Source organism: Ostrea edulis, chromosome 5 (genome assembly GCF_947568905.1).
Source record: "Ostrea edulis chromosome 5, xbOstEdul1.1, whole genome shotgun sequence".
Taxonomy (NCBI): domain Eukaryota; kingdom Metazoa; phylum Mollusca; class Bivalvia; order Ostreida; family Ostreidae; genus Ostrea; species Ostrea edulis.
The window spans coordinates 28,201,663-28,226,142 of record NC_079168.1 but is presented as its reverse complement, the minus strand read 5'-3'; the positions used below and the strand labels follow the sequence as shown (position 1 = coordinate 28,226,142).

Sequence of the window (24,480 nt, the reverse complement as noted above, 5' to 3'; positions counted from 1 at the left end):
AAAATTGCCCCACCCCGATTTTTTTTTATTTTTCAAAATTACGATTTCCGGATATTTTTATGTTCGGTCCGGTATCGTAAATGTACTTTGTTTCACTTTGCCTTTTAGAAACCCAAATACACATGTAATTATGATTTATAAAGCCTTTTCTCAATGAGAGAAGGCATTTTCGAGGTCAAGAATACCATGGCAAAAAATAAACAATAAAATCCTCCCACCCGCCCCATTTTTTTGTGAAGTTTGAATGATAATCTACTAATTAATTTTACTTGGCCTTATATCATCTTTATTTTACACATCTAATTTTCTTTAACCTTCTAAAATTTTCAACTATTCTATCCAAATCATAATTTCTATAACTCTTTGTTAAGTCTTATGTAAATAATTCACATCGAATGTTTATTTTTTTCAAATATGTTTTCCTTTCATAAATTTATTATTGGGAAAAATGCAAGCTAAATTGAGAAAAAATTGGCAATTTTTAGGAGGGAAAAGGGCCAAAATTCTGTACAAGTAATTACCAGTGCATGGGTGTTTTGGGTTGAAAAGAGTGATGGATCATTAAACTTTACTTCATATGTCGCAGGAACTGCTACAGAATCAAGTGTTAGATAAAAAATAAAATTGTTCGACTACGAACGGGGTCTTGTCCACAGGCACTAGTTTCATACATGGGCTCCCCTCCTTGATTATTAAGGAGGGGGACCCATGTATGAAACAAGTGCCTGTGGTTCTGATGCTGGCATTTATGTAACCTTATTGCCAACACCGAAGCAGGTTGTTGTCTATATTGTTAGCTCGTACCAAAATGATTTTGGGTAATAGTTCGTACATCGGAATCGGAAAATTGAAAAAAAAAAATTATAGAGTCGGTGGATATATTTAGGGTCGGTTGGGCGACCTGAAACAAACATATTTTTTATTTTGGCCTTATGAGTTTAACATTGAATTCTGCTCGCAAGTAGTCAAAATTGGCCGAGAATGCCGCCTTTAGCTGGAGGCGGCGAAATTTCCAGTTTACGCAATGGTACCGGTTCTGACATTTGCTTTGTGTCAACTCTATTCTCTTTAGGGAAGTGGACAGGCATAGTCTACCTCTAATCTTGGCTGAGATTCGGCTGAGCTGAATAATTTGGACTGTCTCTCAAAGCAGTCCTTCATAATTCATGTCTGGAAATTTACTTTCTCAGCCGAGATTTAGCCTACATCGACTTTTCTTTTGATTCTGAATGGTTCTCTTTATAGATAGATGATGTATGAGGGATGGTTAATAATAATAATTATGTCGTTCTCTTTACAGACAGACGATGTATGAGGGATGGTTAATAATAACTATATCGTTCTCTTTACAGACAGACGATGTATGAGGGATGGTTAAATTCACCGTGAGGAGGATTGTCTACCTCTACTGCTGTGTCTCGATTTTCATCATTTTGTGGCTTCTTAATTATCATGGTAAACAGAGCTCAGGCTAAAACATTTAGTGTCCTGTTCAATGTTGACTGCTAATATTGTTATTATTATGTGCCTTAGTTCCCTGAATATTTCACCTATTATAGAGATTTATGCTTTACAGAGAAACAAAACAGGCCAGCTTTTAGAACTGAATTTTTCTGTCATTGACTAATTTTATTTTTATGTTTATTTCTCTGATGTCGTCATACAAAGGTTATAAATGTAGTGGTCAGTCGGGTTCAATCGCCAGTGGCCAATTAGCTCAGTTGGTAAAGAACCTGACTAGAGATTCAGGGGGCCCGGGTTCGAATCCTGGTCTGGTCCGTTGCATTTTCTCCCTTCCTGTTACATACAAAAGAAAACATTCCATGTAGCTTGGAGATGTTCTCAAAATTACTGTCCTGTAAAAAGAATCTCTGATTTGTAAACTAAGGAATCTTGAAAATGAAATAGCATCTCAGCAAATGTGACTGAAAGATACGAAAATAAATATGTATTGATTTGATATCTGCAATTGTTTCCCTTAAGATAACATTACTCCAGAAATGATAAAAAACAACTTGTTTTGTGACATTGTAGCTGCAGAACTGTAGTTCTCTGAAAAAACTGAAAAACTTTTTTCAGAGAGCTACAGTTCTGCAGCTAGTGACATTGTAGAAAAGCAGTGTGTTTTAATATTATGACATAATAAATGAGTGACTGATTCAACAACATTTTTTTGAGTTTCAATTCATAAATACTGCACGGAAGTTAAGGCAACTATCACCGGCCATAGTCAAGTAAAACAACAGTAGGACAATTAATTACCCAATTTTCAATGTCTTTGTTAAAGTTCGAAAATCATTGAAGATATAGTACTATAATGAATTATAATGCTCTGCTAACAAGTCGCTGGTAAAACTCGGTTTGCAATTGTTAAGTCAGCATAAACAGTTGCAAATAACAAATGAGAAGATAATTATTCCTTTAATTATTTAGTTTACTTCATTTGGATGGGGAATACAGTTGGGTGTTAAATGTACAAAAGATAGATCACATGACTGTCACATTCTAGTGAAATTACGGAATGGATATCTTATTTCCTAACACACAAAGTCATATATACAAAGAACTACAACTTATCACTGTATAACTTACTATATATCCAGTCATTTTCGGCACATTGAAAATGTTTTATTTTTTGGCAAATGAGGAAAATTTGCCAAATTAAAAGTGCCAAAATTTCTATTCATGAAATGAAAAATGAATTAAATAAAAAAATAAAGCGCTAAGATTTCAAAGTTCTTTTATGAGAAAAATCTACCAAATATTAATAGTGTCAAAATTCCTCAATATACAATGACTATATGTCATCACCAAGAAAGGTTTAACACGGAAAAAATAGTGTCGGTGATTGTCATTTTTGTTCATGTGAATACTATGAAAACAATTGTTTTTTTTTTTACCTATATTTTGTCAATAGTATGAGCTCAGTGCAGCATTGTTTACTTTTTGTAGAACTTTGTTAATCGTATTCTAGAACTTAGTCTTTGTAGTACTGAACTCACATTTAAATTTTTCTTCAGTCATTGATGAAGGGGAGGATGGTATCGTAGAGGAAAAGCTTGAGGTACTGCAGAAGAGGCTGGCCGAGAAAGAGAAGTTACTGGACGAATCACGACGAAGGGTCAGGGAATATGAGGATAAATTACACAAATGTCGAATGCTCAAGCCATTTCAGAAACCATTCAACACATCCCTCCCCACTATTTACTTAATCACCCCTACTTATGACCGGATCGAGCAGAAGGCGGAGTTGACACGTCTATACTACACTTTACTTCATGTGCCAAACATTCATTGGATAATAGTAGAAGACTCAGACAAAAAGACAGACAAAGTTCGACACTTCCTGGCAAAGTGCCAAATTCCATACACACATCTAAATGTTGCCACCCCACAACAAGTTAAACTAAAGAGCTCGGATCCTAATTGGCTGAAGCCAAGAGGAGTCCTCCAGAGGAATGCCGGTTTGACATGGATACGAGCGTCCCTCGATCCTCAAAAGACCAAAGGCGTGGTGTATTTTGCTGATGATGACAACACATACAGCATAGAACTGTTTGAAGAGGTAATCTATGAACTGCAAGATACACAATGAGTAGATACTTCTGAACAATGAAATGGCTCTAACAGTTTTCATGCAAACTACAGTAAAACATACTTATTAATAAGAATTCATGCTGATTGCGAAGTGCTATTTATTCCCCAAATGAGAGCAAAATAGCAAAAATTCCAAATGAGAGGAAAATAATGGAAAAATTTTATTGGATAAAATGACATTTGATTATAATGTACTGTTTTTACTAGCTTGGGAGGTTTGCTATAACCGTGTTTTACTGTATAAATATTGACTGTCATTGTGTCAATTTATGCGCTGTATGATTAAAGTGTCAGTGAAAATAAATTTACTTGGAGATAGAAAGCACTTCTAGTGGTTTCTAACTTGAATATATAAAACTTATCTGCTGGGAATTTTTGGAATTAAGTTTATTGATAAATTTATTGATAATACTTCTGATTCATATGATGCTTCTTTCAGATGCGTTTCACCAAGAAAGTTTCTGTGTGGCCTGTTGCAATGGTAGGGGGGTTGAGGTTTGAGAGTCCAATCTGTGATAAAAACTTGGTATGTATATCTGTATGTGTAGGTGGCATTTATCATCTTTTTATGTCCCTGTAATGGAAGATTTGGGGGCGTGCAGTTTTTGGCCTGTCTGTCTTTCTGCAAAAACTTTAACCTTGACCATAACTTTTGAGTGGATGAGATAGGGCTTTCATATTATTCTTTGTGGCAAGAACTTTCGTTGGTACCAGAATTTGTGACCTTTATCTTAAACTTTCTGTCATAGTACAGATTCAAGTTTGTAAAAAGCATGCCCCCTGGGGGTAGGTTGGGGCCACAATAAAGATCAAAGTATTACATGCGAACATGCAGGGAAAATCTTTAAATGTGGGCCAAGGTGACTCAGGTTAGTGATGTGGCCCTTGGGCCTCTTGTTTTCATACTTGTTCAATTGGCAGATAATAATAGTATATCACATAGTTTATTTTGATGATGTAAAGCTGTTTACCCTCGTTACATTCCAGGTAACAGGCTGGGGAGTGTACTACAGACCAACAAGGCCGTTTCCTATAGACATGGCTGGTTTTGCCGTCAATCTCCAGCTGTTTTTTGACCACCCTAATGCATGGTTCAGTAACAATGTGCAGCGAGGCTACCAGGAGTCTACCATTCTCCGCTTACTTGATATTACCATGCCTGATTTAGAACCAAGAGCAGACAGATGCACCAAAGTAATGACTGTTTAAGTACATAGGATACCCCAAAAAATATTTTATAGAATTTTGTAAAACCATTTGTAAATTTTTTAAATATTTATAAAACCTATAGTTACCTAAAAATATCCTTATAAAACCACCTTTGTATTTTGCATTATTTACAAATTTTAGCTTGAAAATTCATTGTTACTTGATCAAATAATAGAAAATCTCACGTAAACACTGCAAAATCCCACTTCATTGAATTACAACATTTTCACTGGTTTGTTTGTAAACATAAAAAGACCCGAACTCGTCCTTATTTACATAACACAGATTTAAGAATAAAATATTACTCTTATCCTTGCATTCAGAAGGTCCAAATCTAAATGAGTTATATTTCTAATTTTTAACACCAAAAATAAAAAAATATTTTCTTCAAAAAATGTGAACCAGTCCCTTTAACATACACTAATTCGCACATATTGCGATCTAGTATTTTGTCTGTCGTCCTTCGTGTGTTAACATTTAAAGAATTTCTACTTGTTCTCAATTACAAAGTTAGCCTGTAGCATTATTTCGTTAAGGGGACAGGAATTATGAATTTGTGGCCCCTACCCCTCGAGTGCCGAAGGGCAAGGCCAAAAACTGTTTAAAAATTATGCAATTTTTAAAAATCTTCTTTACTCAGGGATACATGTAGCTATCAGACATTTACTGTATATTGTGATGGTCATAATGAGCAAGGAAGCCTCTGCCAAAATTGTGAATTTCATAGCCCCAGGGTCAGGTGCTAGGGTTGGCATATTGGCTAATATAGTGAAAATGTATGTTTTCTTTATACTGTAATTTATATTTCTTGGTTCCAGCCCATTAAACAACCAAATTAAGTACAGTAGTGGTAAAAAAGAGGCATAAAAAGCTCAAACTTAGCATAAATGTGGCTTATGATCAAATCATCTGTAATGATTGATAAAAAAAATCTTACATCTATTCTGTTCTCCAGGCTTAATGACTGATTGCTGTATTAACATGTCACAATGGTTATACAAGTTCTTATATCGACAAACAGGGCGCATACAAGTACCCTGCACAAAACATATTTCTAATACGCAAGATTTATGAAATAATTTCAGATCCTGGTGTGGCACACACGTACTGAAAAATATAATCCCAAAAACGAGGCTAAACTGAAACAGAAGACAGGAAAAGGAACAGACCCGAACACCGAGATCTAGAGAAATAGAGGATGTGTCAAAAAATATAACCCCAAAAACGAGGCTAAACTGAAACAGAAGACAGGAAAAGGAACAGACCCGAACACCGAGATCTAGAAAAATAGAGGATGTGTCAAAAAAGAAACGTGATCAGCGAATAACATACAGCTATCGAACAGTACAGGAGTATGCTGTCAGCATGGATGTAGCAGACCTCAAGAAACGGTGTCCAGGAAAACACGCCCATAGCAAATTCAGGCTTATAACAAATTCCGCTCATAGCGAACTCATGCTTATAGCAAAGGGATATTCATTCCCCTATGAGAGGAAAATGATGAAAATTGTGTTGGATAAAACAAAGTTTGATTATATAAAACTGTTTTTCACTGGCCCTGGAGATTCACAGAAACCGTGTGAACTATGAACTGTTGGGTGCTATTTTACTTTGATATTATTGTTTACTCAGCTATATGGACAATTTTTAACTGTATTTTGACTACACTAATTTTGAAATGAATGGTGTCAAAGAGCATGATTTGTTACTAAAAATAGATATTGATAATAGCATGTTATTACATGCATGTGCAAAAGTAAAACACATTGTAATTTGCCTTTCATGATGAACTTAAATGTATTTTTGAAACTTATTTAGAAAGAAGTAATTGAAGTATTTTGTGTGAAATGCTGCCCAGGAATGGATTGCACATTTTGACAAACATTTTAATATTAAGTTATTCAATGTATAACGATCATATTTCACATTTAATAAATGTTTTGTAATCATGGTATCATTTTGAAAAGGTTATTGAACAAAAATATTCCACCATAGAGATTCAAAAATTTTAATAACTGATTTATTTCATTTAAAAATCTTACATTGAAGTTAATGGGGAAAGTATGTTTCATTAAAATGCCATAAAAAGAAATTGAATTTTCATACAAATCTCTCTGTAAAAAATTATGTAAACTTTCTCTTTATGAAAATATGAAATAATATTAATCATTTACCACACGTTTGTAGAAAATTAGATTTTTCTTATTTTTACCAAGGGCGGATAACTCTTCCAAAGTCTCGCGTGCAAAAGGATCAGCTTCTTATCATTTACCAATCTTTTGAATTTGATCAGTTTCTCTTTCATCATTATTCAACAATAAAATATTTATTCTGATTTGAAAAATTCAAAACTGTTTAAATCTCCTTTTGTTATTCACTGAATACCTTGACATCAGTCATTTGACGTAGGCAATGGCATTATACATTGTACTGTACCCTTGGCATACAAAATATTAGTTTCAGTTTTATCATCACTTATAAATACACTGCAATTGTATGGACACAAAAAGTGGAATATATGCATGTGTTGTTTGTAGTTTAATCATGGATGTCAAAGTTGCCATTATTATACACTTACTGTAATAGACACAGGCTAGCTAGAGCAAATGGGTGCAACGATAATCTCCTGATTTGTGAATGAACTGCTTTTATGGATTGTGTCACACCTAATGGCCCGTTAATTTCCACACAAAATTTCTTGCAATCTTCTTGTTTAATTGATTTCTGCTGTTATAGTAGTGATCACACCAATACATTCCATGTGATGTTTTGAAGTATATCTACTTGTTCTCAAATACAACAGGATTACTGTGGATTCCTAAATATACGCGAGGAATTGCATAATTTCATGAGAGGCATCACTTAATAAATAAAATTATTGGCTTTTATTTTTCTGTTGTTAAAATACCTATATAAAACTCTAATAAATGTTCACACGATTTGACGTATACGAGTCATTTCGCCTTATTAATGATTCACGTAAAATAAGGAACCTACAGTATTATTAGACACCCGTACATTTCTACATGTGAAAGTTCCTTGAAGGAAATTCCTCTCGTTCTATTTATAATTCATTGAAGGGAATTCCCCTCATTGTATTTATAATTCTTAGAAGGGAATTCCCTGCATTTTATTTATAATTGTTAACCACAGCAAGCCCTAAAGTGTTCAAGATGAATAATTTGTTTTGTGTGATTTCAGAGATAAAAATAGAGAGTTAGAACTGCATTGAACATTTATTTTGTCACAGTTTTGACAGGGTTACATGTAAAAATGAATCTGCTTCTTATGTATATCATATACATTTAATCAAAGTACCTGTTCTAAACAATGTCATGCTTATTTACAATGAATAAAATCCATACAAAACATGAAACCACTTGAATATTGTGTTAGTGTTCTTTGTATTTTCAATTCTTTTATATTGATGTTGGTTTTTCTCTTTTAAAAAAATCAAAAGATATAATTAGAGTGTTAGCAGAACCTCTAACAGAAAACAAAGATGGTGACACGCTTTAATCATGACACACTTTAATCGTGACACACTTTCATCATGACACACTTTAATCGTGACACACTTTAAAGACACATGTACCGTCAGCATATACTAATGTGAACTCAATAAATAATTGCAAAATATCATTGTCCAGTGACTTAGACTTAACGTACAATAATGTAGAAGTGCAGGTAAAAATTTGCATGCAGGGTGGATAGTAAACCTGCTTTCAGAAGGGTATAATAGTTGTAAAAACTAAGAAGGGGGGGGGGTAGTTCTTGTGTATGAAAATTATTAATAGCAATTTTATTTTGCAAAACTTCATATACATGAATACATCATTTTTACTAAATTAGTACAAGTATTTCATGAATTAATATACACTACCTGCAGATTTTTAAAAATAATAAAAATGAGTTCCAAATAAATTGACTGCTTTTTCTGAGAGACTCTGCTGTTTTTTAATTTTGATGACTGGTGTATGCAGGCTATGTGATCAAATTCACAGGCACCTGAAGTGTGTATAGATCTTGTGTATATACACAAACTAAATATTACACAAGTGCTCATTGCAAAAGCTTATAAAAAGTAGAAACTGACTATGCAGAATGATTTAAGGTGATCAGCGGGGAAATACAATGTAGCATATTTTTAATAAATCAAGTTGTTTCCATATCTTGTTTTTCTTTGGGTAGAGGGGGATGGTTGGATATGTATACAAGATCTATCTATCCTTACTATCCACACTTCAGGTATATACAGAATGTACCCATGATCAAATTCTTTATTTAATATTCCTGCATCATTCTCCTAGGATTACAGAAATGTTTATACTTAAGTCAGTTTAGTAACTAGAATTTTATTTGGGATGATGAAGTATGTGATTACTAGGTACACAGGACAACAATAAATTTACTACCCCCCCCCCCCCCTCCCGAAACAATTTCCCCAAGACAGTACTGTGTAGCAGAAGTAAAACTTTCAGGAGGATGTCAATGGACAATCAGACAGAGGTTGGCACTTCAAATTTTTGATATCAGCAAATTTTGTTCATCTTGTATAAAGTAAAAATATAACCATATAAACTTGGTATTTATTCAAATCTAAAACTTCTATGTGTGAATGTAATTAATATTCGAATATAAAGGGTAAATAACTCTTATCACGACTGAAATTTGTAACGAAATAAAATAAAATTTTGCTCTATACTACAACCAACACATTCACAAAGCTGAGAAAAATCTATCGCTGTAATACATGGTAACTATATGCAAACCTCCTGACCAAACAAAAACAAAATGGTGGATCCTGACAACTGAGAATCTTTCAACAATTGTTCTGTAAGGTATATATATAGTCCTCCTCGAGAAACGGTACCATCAAACCTTGACACTCGATATATTGAGAAACTTTGTCAATTCAATGATAATTGACATCAATTTACTTTTTGTATTCCATTGGAGGTCAGTGTTAATTTCTTGTGTATAAATACTCAGTGCATGATGCTTGCATATGTGTAAAATAACTGGTGGGGTGAATGTAGTGTGCATATTGTACTATATATACAGTAGTACATAACTTGTATATAGACGTACATTTAACTCGGGTGTTATATGAGATGTACTCGTCCTTCCATTACTGAATCTGTCAAACAAATTAATTGGTGTATGAAAAGATTGTCAACATATATTACTTCCAAATTTAATTTTCAATACTTTTAAATTTTACAATCTTGGGTTAATTTAAAGTGTACCTGTGATGCAAATCACAGCAAGAGATCATTTTACATTGATTCACCTCAAGATGACAAGAATCTAAAACTGCTTGGTAATGTAAATTAACTTTAAATTCTTATACGTACAGATTGTGGAATAATATTAGCGCTGTCAGACTCCGTATTTTACGCAAGAACTTAATATCGCAAAATGACTTAAACGTCTAATCGTGAGAACAGGAATTTGTAAATTGTCAGTTGATTGTGAGTGTTTACATGTATTATATAGCAATGTAAAAATAAAAGAGGGTAATTTTATTTCACGCGTTTTGCTTCTCACGAAATTATGCAGTAATAAATTCCTCCCGCATATTTAGGAATCTACAGTATTAACATTCTTGTTATGACATAGCAATATAGAAAAAGACAAAAATGGAGAGAAAAAATAATACTCCTAACAGCACTACATTAATTTCTGTCACAAAAATGTCATTATGACATAAATAGAAATTTTCAAAACAATTATTCTTTGCATGATAATGTGGAGCTTCTTTCCAAATTTCATAGGAAATATGTATAAAGTAAACGTAAAGATGGGGGTGGGGTGGGGGGGTGGGTGTCTTTGGTCATGCAGTATTATGTATTTATACATATACACATTGACCCCCCCCCCCCCCCCAACACATGACAAAAACAAGAACAGCTCCATAATATTAGGTCATCAAATGGTTTCATAATTTTACATGTGCAATCTAAGCTCAACAAACTTTCAAAGTTACCACCCACAAAAAAACTTACACTAACGAAAACACAGTTATAGGGTTGTCAAGTACAAGGGACAATCCGATGTTAAAGTACCAATCAAAATCTGAAGTACAGTGATAAGTGTCTTTGCTTCTCATATTCAAATTCGTCCACAGTCCAATCAAAACCAGTTATGACACAAGACGAGTCCAGAGTCCAATCAAAACCGGTCCCTCTTGCGACATCAGATGAGTCCACTGTCCAATCAAAACCAGCCACTCTTACGACATCAGATGAGTCCACAGTCCAATCAAAACCAGCCCTTCATATGACATCAGATTGGTCATTTCAAATAAAATCTTCATCAAAATGAGCCTCTCAGAAAGAATTAATACCACAACCAATGAAATCTCCAAATCAAATTGAAATTTCTTTACTATATTGAAAGAATATGGTGATTATATACAAATAGTAGGCCCTACCAGTCAAAATGCCAGGTTCATACAGGTCTACAATCAGCAAATCCAACAGAAATCCGAGTGTAAACTTTTTTTCACAATTAAACATGTGGTGCATTTGTTTTAAAAACTGATTAAAATATTTAGGCACCTTGTTTGTTCTTGAAATGATCCAAGAAGTCCGTGATCAATTACTACTCTAATTTAGGTTACGTGTCATATGCCCTATCTGCAAGAAGACAATGAATTTGGTGTACATATAGACGTCTAATCAACTACCATTTTAACTTCTACTACAATACATAGACATTAGATGTCATGGGAATGTAACGAAATACTACAAGTAATATACATGATGCATCCTCTGATCAGTTTCCTGCACAACAGGGAGATCAGGTACTGAAAAATCACTCATTCTTCTTGTTTTTGTCATTCGGACATACCCTGTATTACATTAAGGAGGTATTCTACATCGTCATATAATGGCTGACTTCCTTTTAAAATATGAATGAAAATATAAATATTTGTCTATTCATTTAAAACATTATTGCCTAGCTGAGTAGCTCAGTAGGTTAGCACGTTGACTGCTGAACTGTAGATTGCGGGTTCAAGCCCAGCAGGGATTTTAAATTTGTTTTCAGATTGCTTTCTGTAAAACTGCATTTTTTGACTAAATAAAGTAAATTTGAAAGTTTCAGTTTCAAATTATTGTTGTACACATCCTCCACTTTTCATCCACATCAAATTTCTCTGGTGTAGTATTCCACCTTAATTAACACCCTTCAGCAACAGGGGAAATGGGATTATTACAAACAAGGTGTGTTTGTGAAACACTGATACCCCCAAACGGCAACAAAAATAATTCTGGTACCCATTAAAGAAAGGTCTTGTCTCAAAGAAATATACATGGGAAATACATAAAGTAGAGCCCTTTCACTAAGCATTCAAAATTTATGGTGAAGGTTAAAGTTGTATATGGTCCAAATTTTGTCCACCTTGTACAAACAGTGTTAAATCATCGCAAGGCTCTACAAGATGTTGTACATTCTTTCACCTGTTTTAACCAGAATCATTTGGTTTTAAATCATTCTTTACAAACAACTGTCACTTGGCCATTTGTAATGCACAAATCAAGTGACAGTCACATGTCCTGTTCAGACTTTCAGAGGCAAGATCATCAGGATCTTCGCTAGCCAAGGGTGACAATACATGGTGTTTCTTTCAACAACAAAAAAAAAGAGAGAGAAACACTGTGTATCATCACCTTGGCAAACGAAGATTGATCATCAGTAGTCTTATCCGTGTAAAGCTGTGCATTTTGTTACAACAGTACCATGCCATAAGTTAAAGAGAAATAAAAATATCAAATACCTCTTAGTAATTCATTGTCATACCTGAACAGTTGCATGCGAGTTATATATATTATGTTGGGATACCCCTCATGCGTGTGGGGTTATTTATATACACCTAACAGCATTAAATGTATTTATGCAAACCCACTATATTTAACTTATAAATAATCTTCTCGCTGTTTTCTTTTACAGTCAAATAATGTTTTCAAGCATGTAATTAAGGGAAAGTTAATGACTTTAAAAACTAATTCATCTGCTTTAAAGTAAGTCTGTACAAAACTAATACATGACTATCAGACCATACAGCTTTAAAGTCAATCTCCAAGGTCATGAAGTCTAAATATTTGGTACAATGAAAGGTATTGTCATAAGGAATACACATATGAAATATGAAAGCACTAGCACTAATTGTTCAAGTTAAAGTTTTTGTAGACAAACATATACTGTATAACAGATGGACACACACAAAACCATGTGCCCCTGAAAATCTCAGATTACAGGGGCATAAAAACAATCATTCTTACATCTCAGATTACAGGGACATAAAAACAATCATTCTTACATCTCAGATTACAGGGGCATAAAAACAATCATTCTTACATCTCAGATTACAGGGACATAAAAACAATCATTCTTACATCTCAGATTACAGGGGCATAAAAACAATCATTCTTCCACCGATGAGTCACTTCTGAAACTATGAAATCCAGGCCCCCAAACAATAATTTCTTCTGAAACTACTGACACTTTACCCAACGAAAATGAGTGATTTCAAAGTACCTGGAGAAACCTGAATAGGCCAGTTAAGGAGAAACTGTACAGTAATAATGAATGGGACAGATTAAGTTTACAAAGTGTTCATATCTACAAAATGTTCAAGTCCCTAGCACAAATGAAACACAAAATATAATGGACAAACCATTCATGAATTCAAAATTTATTTGAATCACAGATATGATGTAGACATGTCAATGTCTAACTATTAAAACATTCTGGAAAAAAAATAAATATTCAAAAATAACAGAACAAAATTCTTATATTACAACAAAGATATATCATTCTCTCCTCTCCTACTCTCAGCCATTCATTCACTTCAGGCAAAACAACGCTGGACACAGACTTTTGACACATTCTATAAAACTAGTTACGGCGGTTGTGTATATGAAATGATCCCTCTCTCTCATTTCTTCCCGAGGCACCCCGAGGATCATGCTCCCGCACTATGGGTTCCTGAATGACTTGCTGTAAGGCAATAGGGGTTAACCATTCTTTGGGTAAAGCTCGTTCAAGAAATGGGATGCACGTGCTCACATAGGCAAGTCTATTGACCCAGCTAGGTGGTTCCTTCCCACACAATATCTGTAAAACAAAGATACAGAAGGAATTATTCAGTATATATACATTCCCATTTCTTAAATTGGATATACACTGTTCAGAATTAGTTGTAAATAATCCTTTATTTGTGTACACACAATAAACTAGTTTAACTTCGGAATCTGGAATACCATTGGTCAAAATGAGTAAGACATCCTAACTACATTTTTAAAATATATTTTAACCTTTAAAAAATCTCGAACCTACATTTATCCCGAAGTTTTTTCTCAGTCCTGTTAAGTTTAAGATAACGAGGTTCTCAGTCCCATCGAGTTCAATATAATGAAGTTTGACTGTTTATTTAAATCAAACTTTAAAACTCCATAACGTTCAGCTATCACACAGATTTGCAGAAGAAAATGATACACCTTAATTTGTACTGTATGACAGATATTAGACTGAATAATGGATGTTTAAACAGATAGGTTTTCGTATTCTTATTGTTCTTTTTAAATACATTTTAAAATAGTGGTAATTAACATTAACAAAAGGTCGACAAGCCTTATCGGTCACCTGAGTACTAGTTAAAAGTATCTCTAGTCCCAAGGGCGAGGAAATCTAGAAAAAAAATTCCTGCTCTGAATATCTATGCTATATTTTAATGTTCAGCAACAGTATAAAACAAGATGTGTTCTTAAAACTTCAATGCCCTCAGAAGTGCATATACTGATGGAAGGCTTTACATAATATATTAACATTAAACAATATGACTAATTTGGACCCATTCCAGAGACAAAACTCTGGGGTTGCGAAATTTGCCATTTTTGCACATCCTTTTTTGCTATTCCTAATATGCATTTAGATTTTATACTCTATCAGCAACCTTAAAGAATTTTGATAAAGGACTATCTACTCCTTCTAAATATCCATTTAGTTTCAATTTAGTATCAACAGCATTAAAGCAGATATCATTTATATGTTTTGCACATATACACTATATATATATATCAAGTTTGGTCCTACCCTGGTGTCAGAACCTCTACCTCAGGGATCCTGAAAGTTACACTTTCGGTAGAGGCCTTCCTGCTCTTTATCATTATGCATTTAGTTTCTCTTAAAGATATGCAGGTGTAGAGAAGATTTTTTAAAAGTGGTCAATTTTTGTGAATTTTTGTCTCACCCCTAAGGCCCCTAGGGTGCAGGAGTTCTGAATTTTACAATCCATGCCCCCCCCCCCCCCCATCCCAAAGATGCTTCATATAAAATTTGAAAAGAATTGGAATAGTAGTTATCAAGAAGTTAAAAATGTTCAATTAAAACAGAGACAGACCCGGTGATTAAAATATAGACCCGGTAATTACAAAAGAGACAGACATGGTGATTACAATAGAGACAGACACGGTGATTACAATAGAGATGGACACACTGATTACAAAAGAGACAGACACAGTGATTACAATAGAGACAGACCCGGTGATTACAAAAGAGACAGACACAGTGATTACAATAGAGACAGACCCGGTGATTACAAGAGAGACAGACACAGTGATTAAAATTGAGACACTGATTACAATAGAGACAGACACAGTGAATAAAATAGAGACAGACACAGTGATTACAATAGAGACAGACACAGTGATTACAATAGAGACAGACACAGTGAATAAAATAGAGACAGACACAATGATTACAATAGAGATGGACCCGGTGATTACAAAAGAGACAGACACAGTGATTACAATAGAGACAGACCCGGTGATTACAAAAGAGACAGACACAGTGATTACAATAGAGACAGACCCGGTGATTACAAAAGAGACAGACACAGTGATTACAATAGAGACAGACCCGGTGATTACAAGAGAGACAGACACAGTGATTAAAATTGAGACACTGATTACAATAGAGACAGACACAGTGAATAAAATAGAGACAGACACAGTGATTACAATAGAGACAGACCTGCTGATTACAATAGAGACAGACACAATGATTACAATGGAGACAGACACTGTGATTACAATAGAGACACAGTGATTACAATAGAGACACAGTGATTACAATAGATACAGACACCTGTGATTACAATACAGACACACTGATTACAATAGAGACAGACACAGTGATTACAATACAGACATAGCGATTACAATAGATACAGACCCAGTGATTACAATAGAAACAGACACAGTGATTACAATAGAGACAGACCCAGTGATTACAATAGATACAGACCCAGTGATTACAATAGATACAGACCCAGTGATTACAATAGAGACAGACACAGTGATTACAATAGATACAGACCCAGTGATTACAATAGAGACAGACCCAGTGATTACAATAGATACAGACCCAGTGATTACAATAGAGACAGACACAGTGATTACAATAGAGACAGACATAGCGATTACAATAGATACAGACCCAATGATTACAATAGAGACAGACACAGTGATTACAATAGAGACAGACACAGTGATTACAATACAGACATAGCGATTACAATAGAGACAGACCCAGTGATTACAATAGAGACAGACCCTGTGATTACAATAGAGACAGACCCAGTGATTACAATAGAGACAGACACACTGATTACAATAGATACAGACCCAATGATTACAATAGAGACAGACACAGTGATTACAATAGAGACAGACACAGTGATTACAATACAGACATAGCGATTACAATAGAGACAGACCCAGTGATTACAATAGAGACAGACCCTGTGATTACAATAGAGACAGACACACTGATTACAATAGAGACAGACCCAGTGATTACAATAGAGACAGACACTGTGATTACAATAGAGACAGACACACTGATTACAATAGAGACAGACACACTGATTACAAAAGAGACAGACACTGTGATTACAATAGAGACAGACACTGTGATTACAATAGAGACGGACACTGTGATTACAATAGATACAGACACCTGTGATTACAATACAGACATAGCAATTACAATAGAAACAGACACAGTGATTACAATAGAGACAGACACTGTGATTACAATAGAGACAGACACTGTGATTACAATAGAGACAGACACGGTGATTACAATAGAGACGGACACACTGATTACAATAGATACAGACACCTGTGATTACAATACAGACAGCGATTACAATAGAGACAGACACAGTGATTACAATAGAGACAGACACAGTGATTACAATACAGACCCAGTGATTACAATAGAGACAGACCTGCTGATTACAATAGAGACAGACCCGGTTATCACAATAGAGACAGACACAGTGATTACAATAGAGACAGACCCGGTGATTACAATAGAAACAGACCTGCTGATTACAATTGAGACGGCAATTACAATAGGGACAAATTGATTACAATAGAAACAGCAATTACAATAGATACAGACACGGATATTACAAAAGAGACAAACCCGGTGATTACAATACAGACACAGTGATTACAATAGAGACAGACCTGTTGATTACAATTGAGACAATGATTACAATAGGGACAAATTGATTACAATAGAGACAGCGATTACGATACAGACCCGGTGATTACAATACAGACACAGTGATTACAATAGAGACAGACACGGTGATTACAATAAAGATGGACCCAGTGATTACAATAGAGATGGACCCGGTGATTACAATAGAGATGGAGCTGGTGATTACAATAGACAGTGATTACAATAGAGATAGCGATTACAATGGGGATGGACACAGTTATTACAATAGAGACAGACACGGTGATTACAATAAACATCGTCCTCATTCACTGAGTATATCTACCTGTGTTAGAGATGCAGTGAAGTGGTTACAGTTCTTGTTTAATAGGTGGTACTGGTCCCCCTTGAATTCCTTGCCCAGCTGATCCACGATCTTCCTCACATCCTCAGGGGTAAAGTCTGTTCTCCCCATTCTTATGGATTCCCTAGGAAATAACAACATTCTCTGTGAGAACTTTTCACCACTTTCTGCACGCTCTCTCCCTACATTGTTTCATCAGGGGACCACTACCAAACTCTCCATACATTGTTTCATCAGGGGACCACTACCAAATTCTCTCTATATTGTTTCATCAGGGGACCACTACCAAACTCTCCATACATTGTTTTATCAGGGGACCACTACCAAACTCTCCATACATTGTTTCATCAGGGGACCACTACCAAACTCTCCATACATTGTTTCATCAGGGGACCACTACCAAACTCTCCATACATTGTTTCATCGGGGGACCACTACCAAACTCTCTCTACAATGTTTCATCAGGGGACCACTACCAAATTCTCCATACATTGTTTCATCAGGGGACCACTACCAAACTCTCTCTACAATGTTTCATCAGGGGACCACTACCAAATTCTCCATACATTGTTTCATCAGGGGACCACTACCAAACTCTCCATACATTGTTTCATCAGGGGACCACTACCAAACTCTCTCTCTACATTATTTCATCAGGGGACCACTACCAAACTCTCTCTCTACATTATTTCATCAGGGGACCACTACCAAACTCTCTTTCTCTCTACATTATTTCATCAGGGGACCACTACCAAACTCTCTCTACATTGTTTCATCAGAGGACCACTACCAAACTCTCCATACATTGTTTCATCAGAGGACCACTACCAAACTCTCTCTCTGCATTATTTCATCAGAGGACCACTACCAAACTCTCTCTACATTGTTTCATCAGAGGACCACTACCAAACTCTCTCCCTACATTATTTCATCAGGGGACCACTACCAAATTCTCTCTATATTGTTTCATCAGGGGACCACTACCAAACTCTCCATACATTGTTACATCCAGGGACCACTACCAAACTCTCTCTACATTGTTTCATTAGGAGACCACTACCAAACTCTCTCTCTCTCTACATTATTTCATCAGGGGACCACTCCCAAACTCTCTCTACATTGTTTCATCAGGGGACCACTACCAAACTCTCCATACATTGTTTCATCAGGGGACCACTACCAAACTCTCCATACATTGTTTCATCAGGGGACCACTACCAAACTCTCTCTTTATATTATTTCATCAGGGGACCACTACCAAACTCTCTCTCTACATTATTTCATCAGGGGACCACTACCAAACTCTCTCTCTACATTATTTCATCAGGGGACCACTACCAAACTCTCCATACATTGTTTCATCAGGGGACCACTCCCAAACTCTCTCTACATTGTTTCATCAGGGGACCACTCCCAAACTCTCTCTACATTGTTTCATCAGGGGACCACTACCAAATTTTCTCTACATTTGTTTCATCAGGGGACCACTACCAAACTCTCTCTACATTGTTTCATCAGGGGACCACTACCAAACTCTCCATACATTGTTTCATCAGGGGACCACTACCAAACTCTCTCTCTCTACATTGTTTCATCACTCTCTCATTCACTCACTCTCTAATTCATTTTCTCATTCACTCACTCTCTCATTCACTCTCTCTCATTCACCCACTCTCTCATTCACCCACTCTCATTCATTCTTTCATTCACTCACTCATTCACCCACTCTCTCATTCACCAACTCTCTCATTCATTCTTTCATTCACTCACTCATTCACCCACTCTCTTTCACCAACTCTCTCATTCATTCTTTCATTCACTCACTTCTCATTCATTCTTTCATTCACTCACTCTCTCATTCACTCACTCTCATTTACCCACTCTCTCATTCACCCACTCTCTCATTCATTCTTTCATTCACTCACTCTCTCATTTACTCACTCTCTCATTCACCCACTCTCTCATTCATTCTTTCATTCACTCACTCTCTCATTTACTCATTCTCTCATTCACCCACTCTCTCATTCATTCTTTCATTCACTCACTCTCTCATTTACCCACTCTCTCATTCACCCACTCTCTCATTCATTCTTTCATTCACTCACTCTCTCATTTACTCACTCTCATTCATTCTTTCATTCACTCACTCTCTCATTTACTCACTCTCTCATTCACCCACTCTCTCATTCATTCTTTCATTCACTCACTCATTCACTCACTCTCTCATTCACACTCATTCATTTTCTCATTCATTCACTCTCTCATTCACCCACTCTCTCATTCACCCACTCTCTCATTCATTCTTTCATTCACTCACTTCTCATTCATTCTTTCATTCATTCACTCTCTCATTCACTCACTCTCATTTACCCACTCTCTCATTCACCCACTCTCTCATTCATTCTTTCATTCACTCACTCTCTCATTCACTCACTTGCTCATCCAAACACTCTCTCGTTCATTCACACTGTCATTCACTCACTCCCTCATTCACTCACACTCTCATTCACTCACTCTCTCATTCACTCACTCTCTTATTCATTCACTCTCTCATTCACTCACTCTCTCATTCACTCTCTCATTCACTCACTCTCTCACTTGAATTTAAACTGTTCTCCAAGATCTTCTGCATCTTTAGGCATGATCTCAAACACTCCTGTCATTGGAAATGGATGTCCACCATAGGCATACTCTAAAAACACAACAGTAAAGCACATATTATTATGGGTTCTTTACGCTAGAAACACAACATTACCACACATCTTATCATGGGGTCTTTACGCTAGAAACACAACATTATCACACATCTTTTTATGGGTTGTTTACTCTAGAAACACAACATTATGGGTTCTTCCAAACACATCATTCTGTAACCTACCAAGAATTTCCCATGACATTGTATGAATTACAGTAATCAATCACTGCCTATGTACCTCACCAAGAGATAATAGTAATTGGGTGGTTTTGAGATAATGGCAATTCATTGGTCTAGAAATAATGGTGATTGTCTACAGATGATGGTAAAGGTTAAGAGATAATGACGAAGGGCAAAAGCAAACAGAAGATCCAATGGATTTTCTGCTTCAATCCCTAATCCTTGTTGTGGATCATATCATCAGTTCCGACGTCTACTCACCTATTCCATAGACCTCCACTCCAGAGTGAAATACCCCAAACCCCAGGTTTGTTGTGTACTCATTAATCCAATACTGTAAAGAAACAAAGCAAAATTAGTATGTTGTGTCTTTATTAATCCAATACTGTAAATAAAACATGGGAAAATTAGCCTGTTGTGCACTCTCTGATATTTGACATGAGGGGACTCTCTTTCTAATGTCCAGCTAAGTACATATATTTTTACCTTTTTGTGGCTGGAAAAAGGAAATAATTGCATTAATTAAGAGCTGGCGGTTCTCGTTATCTCGTCCGGTATACAGAATAAATCCTACCCAGAATGCACAACATTTTTCTAAGAATATACATGATAAACAAAACCTTTCGGACTGTAATATTTTGCAGCATTGTAAAATATACCAGAATGCAGAACATCTTTGCTGCACAAGTTTCCCTGTACATGTGTTAGGAGCTAAGTACCAATTCTATGTGAATGATCATGTTGTTAGGAGCTAAGTACTGATTCTATATGTCGATCATGTTGTTAAGAGTACCAATTCTATGTGTTGATCATATTGTTAGGAGCTAAGTACTGATTCTATGATACCCCATGGCACTCAAAGAAGTACACAGAGACAGAGGTGACCCAGACAGAACATGGTAGAAATCTACCTGTCCATGCTTCTTTTTTTTTCTTTCTTTTTTTTATAGTTTTGATATACACAGGACCTGTCTCAGGGACCTCTGCAGAGTTTCTGTGGTCATAGTGTTTGAATAATGGTTGTATTCATAAGGTTAGCTGACACACATTCTACATCTCTCTCTCTCTCTCTCTCTCTCTCTCTCTCTCTCTCTCTCTCTCTCTCTCTCTCTCTCTCTCTCTCTCTCTCTTTTTACTCTAAGTCATTGACTCAATGAATAATTTCTGTTATAAATATAGAGGTGTCATAAATTGATGACATAAATTATTTCAATATTAAGTTACAAGTTCTAGAAATTATTGTGCAAATCATTGTTTGATTTCTAATTGTCTAATTTATAATTTAATACATGTATATAGAGGGGGGAAATTACAATTTTATTGAAATTGCATTGTTGAGGGGTCTTTTTAAAAACAATTGAATTATGAGAAAATAGCAGTTGTGGACAGGTCAATGCTATCAAAACTCAGGTATACTGGGCTTCCTCAAGATCTAAAGAAAGCCTGTAGATACTGACTGTTATTGTTATCAAAACTCTCTGGGGTAGCACCAGACCACAGTGTCTGCAGATGTCACTCCACCTGAGATCTATTGTTAAATGTTTGATTGACAGGCAGCTTATAATTTGGGGGTGTTAACTTAAAATTGGGTTTTTAAGAGTACCGATTCTAGGTGTAGATCATGTTGTTAAGAGTACTGATTCTATGTGTCGATCATGTTGTTAGTAGTACTGATTCTATGTGTTGATCATGTTGTTAAAGAGTACTGATTCTATGTGTTGATCATGTTGTTAAGAGTATTGATTCTATGTGTTGATCATGTTAAGAGTACTGATTCTATGTGTCCATCATGTTGTTAAGAGTACTGATTCTATGTGTCGATCATGTTGTTAAGAGTATTGATTCTATGTGTTGATCATGTTAAGAGTACTGATTCTATGTGTTGATCATGTTGTTAAGTGTACTGATTCTATGTGTTGATCATGTTAAGAGTATTGATTCTATGTGTCGATCATGTTGTTAAGAGTACTGATTCTATGTGTCGATCATGTTGTTACTTAGAGTACCGATTCTATGTGTCGATCATGTTGTTAAAGAGTACTGATTCTTGTGACGATCATGTTGTAAAGAGTACTGATTCTATATGTTGATCATGTTGTTAAGAGTATTGATTCTATGTGTTGATCATGTTAAGAGTACTGATTCTATGTGTTGATCATGTTGTTAAGAGTTAAATACGGATTCTATGTTATGCTACGCGCATTGATGAAGTTTTCTGTCCAATTTTTCGTTTGATACATGCATCAAATAAAGAATTATAAGTTTCATTTCTTAAATCAATGAGTCAAGAAGACTTGCTCACTTTAACAGATTTTTTTGTGATTCCCTGAACTAAGAGACCTTGAATCACAACACATTGTAAAGAATCTTTATTGAATTGCCTTCCTAGAGACAATTCTGCCCTGAAGCATTTTGGGGTTAAAATACCAAATATTGATGCATGATCTAGAACCAGAATAGATATAATTCTGTTAGCAATTACTTTCCAAATCCAGTATGCAGTATTTAAGATCGATATTGAATTCAAATAGTGCTATCTTCAACCATGAACACACATCAAATTAATTTCTAAAAAATTTAAAACAAGAATATCAGTAAAACTGTTGGATGCTCCCCGAACTGCATCGAACTAATGAACTACTTTACATAAGGAACGCCTTGATAAAGAGCTGTTTCAACTTTAAAGGAAACATTTAGTGCTCAAACATCTTTCTATACTTATAAAGCAAATGTTTAGTGCTCAGACTATATGATCGCAAGCTTGTGAACAAAAAGTTATTGATTAGACGCCTTTTTTTCATATACAAACTATATGTTTTGAGTGATCTTGACCTTTAAAAATGCCTTTCTTCAAATACAAGCCATATGTTTAGAGTGACCTTGACTTTTCAAAAATGACTTTTAGTGAAATTTATCCAAAAGTCAATGATCAAAAACTTTTTAAATATTGTTGAAATGGGTTTTTTTTCATATATAAGGCATATGTTCTGAGTGACCATGACCTAAAGTTATGAAATGGCCTTGAATGACTTTTGTTTAACTTATTTGCACAATAATGAAAAACTGTTGAAATATTATTGAAATGAAGTTTTCTTTTCCTACAGATGTTCAGAGTGACTTTGACCTTTGCAAAATGACCTTGAGTGACCTTAAGTTTGTCTAAAAGTCATTTGTCTGTTACTTATTCATGTGATATATGATCAACACATTCAAAAACTGTTGAGAGAAGAAACTTTCATATCAAAAACTGTTGAAATAAGGATTTTTTATATGCTCTAAGTGACCTTGACCTTTTTAAAATAATCTTGAGAGACCTTGGCCCAAAAGTCCTTGTCTCAAGGAACATTGTGATCAATCAAAGGCTTAGGAGATATGAGCTCTGATGCATGGAAAGACATGGTAGCAACTATGACCATCACAAAATACTTTATCAAAATTTGTACATGTACCAAACTTCCATTCCAACAAAAAGACTTAGTCCTTCCAATTTTATTTTCATTAAACCACCAGAATAAATTGGAATGGAGTAAATTAATGAACATGCTGTCTGTTTCTTCCCATTCAATAAACAGTGTTTTCAACATTGAGTTGAGTGATGTTAGTTTTTTATACTGATTGATTTTGCAAGACCCAATTGTAAATCAACCTGTTTACTGAAGTAAATTTCTCCTGGGAAAGTGAGAAAATTAGACATTTGAAAATTGCCAATATTCATATTCATCACCAAGCAAGCATTTCAAAATCTGTTTATATGCCAATCCTTTCTACTCAGAAAATGAACAAACTGCTTATTAATAAGTGAGTCTTAGTGAATACATGTAATATAACCAGAACACAGAAGCATTAATCGTTTGCATGATTCATTTTGCCTTTTCTCAACATATTTTCTCAATATATGTGATTACATGAAGAAGAA

At 35.1% G+C, this 24,480-nt stretch overlaps 2 protein-coding genes across 5 annotated transcripts in view; one reads left to right on the top strand and one right to left on the bottom strand.

Moving 5' to 3' along the window:
* LOC125648932 (galactosylgalactosylxylosylprotein 3-beta-glucuronosyltransferase 3-like) overlaps positions 1 to 8,191 on the top strand; it is a 10,542-nt gene extending 2,351 nt beyond the window's left edge. For all 3 annotated transcript variants that reach the window (XM_048875977.2, XM_048875976.2, XM_048875978.2), the window contains exons 2-6: positions 1,353 to 1,455; positions 3,021 to 3,565; positions 4,037 to 4,123; positions 4,585 to 4,791; positions 5,892 to 8,191. In XM_048875977.2, coding sequence (XP_048731934.2) covers positions 1,371 to 1,455; positions 3,021 to 3,565; positions 4,037 to 4,123; positions 4,585 to 4,791; positions 5,892 to 5,993 — 1,026 coding nt within the window. In that variant the 5' untranslated portion in view covers positions 1,353 to 1,370 and the 3' untranslated portion in view covers positions 5,994 to 8,191. The remainder of the gene's footprint in view (positions 1 to 1,352; positions 1,456 to 3,020; positions 3,566 to 4,036; positions 4,124 to 4,584; positions 4,792 to 5,891) is intronic.
* A 5,300-nt stretch (positions 8,192 to 13,491) lies between these two features.
* The window catches only part of LOC125648933 (deubiquitinase DESI2-like), a 16,233-nt gene continuing 5,244 nt past the window's right edge, over positions 13,492 to 24,480 (bottom strand). For both annotated transcript variants that reach the window (XM_056165660.1, XM_056165659.1), the window contains 4 exons: positions 20,826 to 20,898; positions 20,288 to 20,381; positions 17,672 to 17,813; positions 13,492 to 13,929 (listed from right to left, as the gene is read on the bottom strand). In XM_056165660.1, coding sequence (XP_056021635.1) covers positions 13,711 to 13,929; positions 17,672 to 17,813; positions 20,288 to 20,381; positions 20,826 to 20,898 — 528 coding nt within the window. In that variant the 3' untranslated portion in view covers positions 13,492 to 13,710. The remainder of the gene's footprint in view (positions 13,930 to 17,671; positions 17,814 to 20,287; positions 20,382 to 20,825; positions 20,899 to 24,480) is intronic.